The sequence below is a fragment of the Triticum aestivum genome, chromosome 4D, assembly GCF_018294505.1.
Source record: "Triticum aestivum cultivar Chinese Spring chromosome 4D, IWGSC CS RefSeq v2.1, whole genome shotgun sequence".
Taxonomy (NCBI): Eukaryota; Viridiplantae; Streptophyta; class Magnoliopsida; order Poales; family Poaceae; genus Triticum; species Triticum aestivum.
Window position 1 is genome coordinate 301,809,103 of NC_057805.1, and position 2,127 is coordinate 301,811,229.

Here is a 2,127-nt window from a genome sequence, read left to right on the forward strand (position 1 = left end):
TTCAGAGTTGAGCAGCATGCGTGCGTCATCCCGGAGATCATGGGCTGCGGCTTCACTTGCTTACAAAGAATTCGGCTCGGCCCCTTTGGGGTGTTCAAACCCAAGCAAATGCTTAGATCGCTTTCACAGCCCACGACGTGTCAACCACTCGCCCGCATGCTCTCGAAGAAGCGTCACGGCCTGCCTCAACCAAACACAACCTCGGCCTTCCGGCCGCTCGTCGACACGCGTTGCCGGAAAACCAGAACCTTCCGGCACCAGCCTCATCTCCTCTATAAACCCACCACTTGGCTTCCCCCGTCTCCCTCGAATCACACATCCTAGCCAAGCTCCGAAAGACTCCACAGCCTCCCTATTGTCACCTCAGGTTGCAGCTTTTCGCCATGGGAAGGAGTAAGCAGCCATCACCTTTCTTTCCTTTCCTTTCCTTTCCCTTTCTTTCCTCTAGCTGGCCGGATCTCCATCGTCTCCATGTTGCAGCCATCACCTTTCTTTTCTTTCCTCTAGCTGGCCGGATCTCCATCGTCTCCATGTTGCAGCCATCACCTTTCTTTTCTTTCCTCTAGCTAGCTCGCCGGATCGATCATGCACGATGTTAGCAATAGCTACTTGAACCAACGCGTTGTTGTTCAGGGCCTGCTCGGTGCTACCGCCAGATCAAGAACAAGCCGTACCCCAAGTCGCGGTACTGCCGCGGGGTGCCGGACGCCAAGATCCGCATCTTCGACGTGGGGCAGAAGAAGCGTGGCGTGGACGAGTTCCCGCTGTGCGTGCACCTGGTGAGCTGGGAGAAGGAGAACGTGACGAGCGAGGCCCTGGAGGCGGCCCGGATCGCCTGCAACAAGTACATAGCCAAGCACGCCGGCAAGGACGCCTTCCACCTCCGCGTGCGCGCGCACCCCTACCACGTCCTCCGCATCAACAAGATGCTCTCCTGCGCCGGCGCCGACCGGCTGCAGACCGGCATGCGCGGCGCCTTCGGCAAGCCCACCGGGATGTGCGCGCGGGTGCACATCGGCCAGGTGCTGCTCTCCGTGCGCTGCCGCGACGCGCAAGCGGCCCACGCGCAGGAGGCGCTGCGCCGGGCCAAGTTCAAATTCCCCGGACGCCAGAGGGTCATCGTCAGCGGCAAATGGTACGCCATCTTAAATTCTTAAATCCATCGGTCTTCCCTTGTTTGAATTGGACGGCCAAGATCGAGAGCTCTCTCCACCTGTGCCTGCCTTGTGGTTGCCGGGTAGATCTCAACCGTACGATTGTCCGAATCGTTTCTTCCAGGGGATTCACCAAGTTTAAGCGCGAAGAGTATCTCAAGCTCAGGAGGGAGGGCCGCATCGTCCCCGATGGTGTCAACGCCAAGGTAATCACCAGCACTTCACATTCCCCAGAGTTGATCAACTCCGTACGCCGAGAGGTCAGGTGTTTCCAGTATGATTGATGAACAAATAGTTGAAGTGTTTCCTTTTTCTGTGCAGTTGCTGACTTGGCACGGGTCGCTCGAGGGACGCCCGCGAGGAAAAGGTGTCTTTCCACCCTCCGTCGCCGGATCGGCTTGAAGATTACAACCTCCCATTACGTGTCAGCCTTCGTCGGGTCCGGCCTGAATATCGATTCTACCATGCCATATGTTGTGACAGGAGCTGTCATACGCACGTCCAGCTAGCTTTATGTATGCGAGTAAGCGGATATAAACATGTGGGGACTATACTTGCGATGGTAATAGTATGATGTCTAGTGTGTAGCTCGAGTTGGCAGCATGCTTTACGAACCTGTTTCGTCGTTAAACACGTTGTGAGTTTGGTTTTATTCATAAATAAAGGTGATTTGCATTAGTGCAGTTGTAAGACCATCGGGCACACGGTTAAAACCCTCTTTCGCAAACGCATATGCAAACCGTCGCCTTGCGTTGGTGTGCGATGACAACGTATGAAAATGCAGATGTTTTTTTCTTCGAAAAGAGGGTTTTCCTCGGCCTCTGCATCAGATAGATGCATATAGCCATATTATTGATAAGCAAAAGGTCCAACAAAAATTTTGTAGTCTCAAACAAAGGAACATATGCTCAACAAAAAGCACAAAAAAAAACAGGACAACCACAACCGGCAGGCAAAAAACAGATAGGAAACT

At 54.0% G+C, this 2,127-nt stretch overlaps 1 protein-coding gene across 1 annotated transcript; it reads left to right on the forward strand.

The window, feature by feature from the left end:
* The first annotated feature begins 240 nt into the window (after positions 1 to 240).
* Positions 241 to 1,832, forward strand: LOC123099935 (60S ribosomal protein L10). Its single transcript, XM_044521952.1, has 4 exons — positions 241 to 393; positions 634 to 1,135; positions 1,279 to 1,360; positions 1,476 to 1,832. The coding sequence occupies exons 1-4, from the start codon at positions 384 to 386 to the stop codon at positions 1,554 to 1,556; spliced, it is 675 nt and encodes a 224-aa protein (XP_044377887.1). The 5' UTR covers positions 241 to 383; the 3' UTR covers positions 1,557 to 1,832.
* Positions 1,833 to 2,127: the final 295 nt, after the last annotated feature.

Excerpts from the sequence above, each read along its gene's own strand:
- LOC123099935 (XM_044521952.1), top strand. Across the intron at positions 1,136-1,278 it reads GTCATCGTCAGCGGCAAATG|GGGATTCACCAAGTTTAAGC; the intron begins GTACGCCATCTT and ends CGTTTCTTCCAG. Across the intron at positions 1,361-1,475 it reads CCGATGGTGTCAACGCCAAG|TTGCTGACTTGGCACGGGTC; the intron begins GTAATCACCAGC and ends TTTTCTGTGCAG.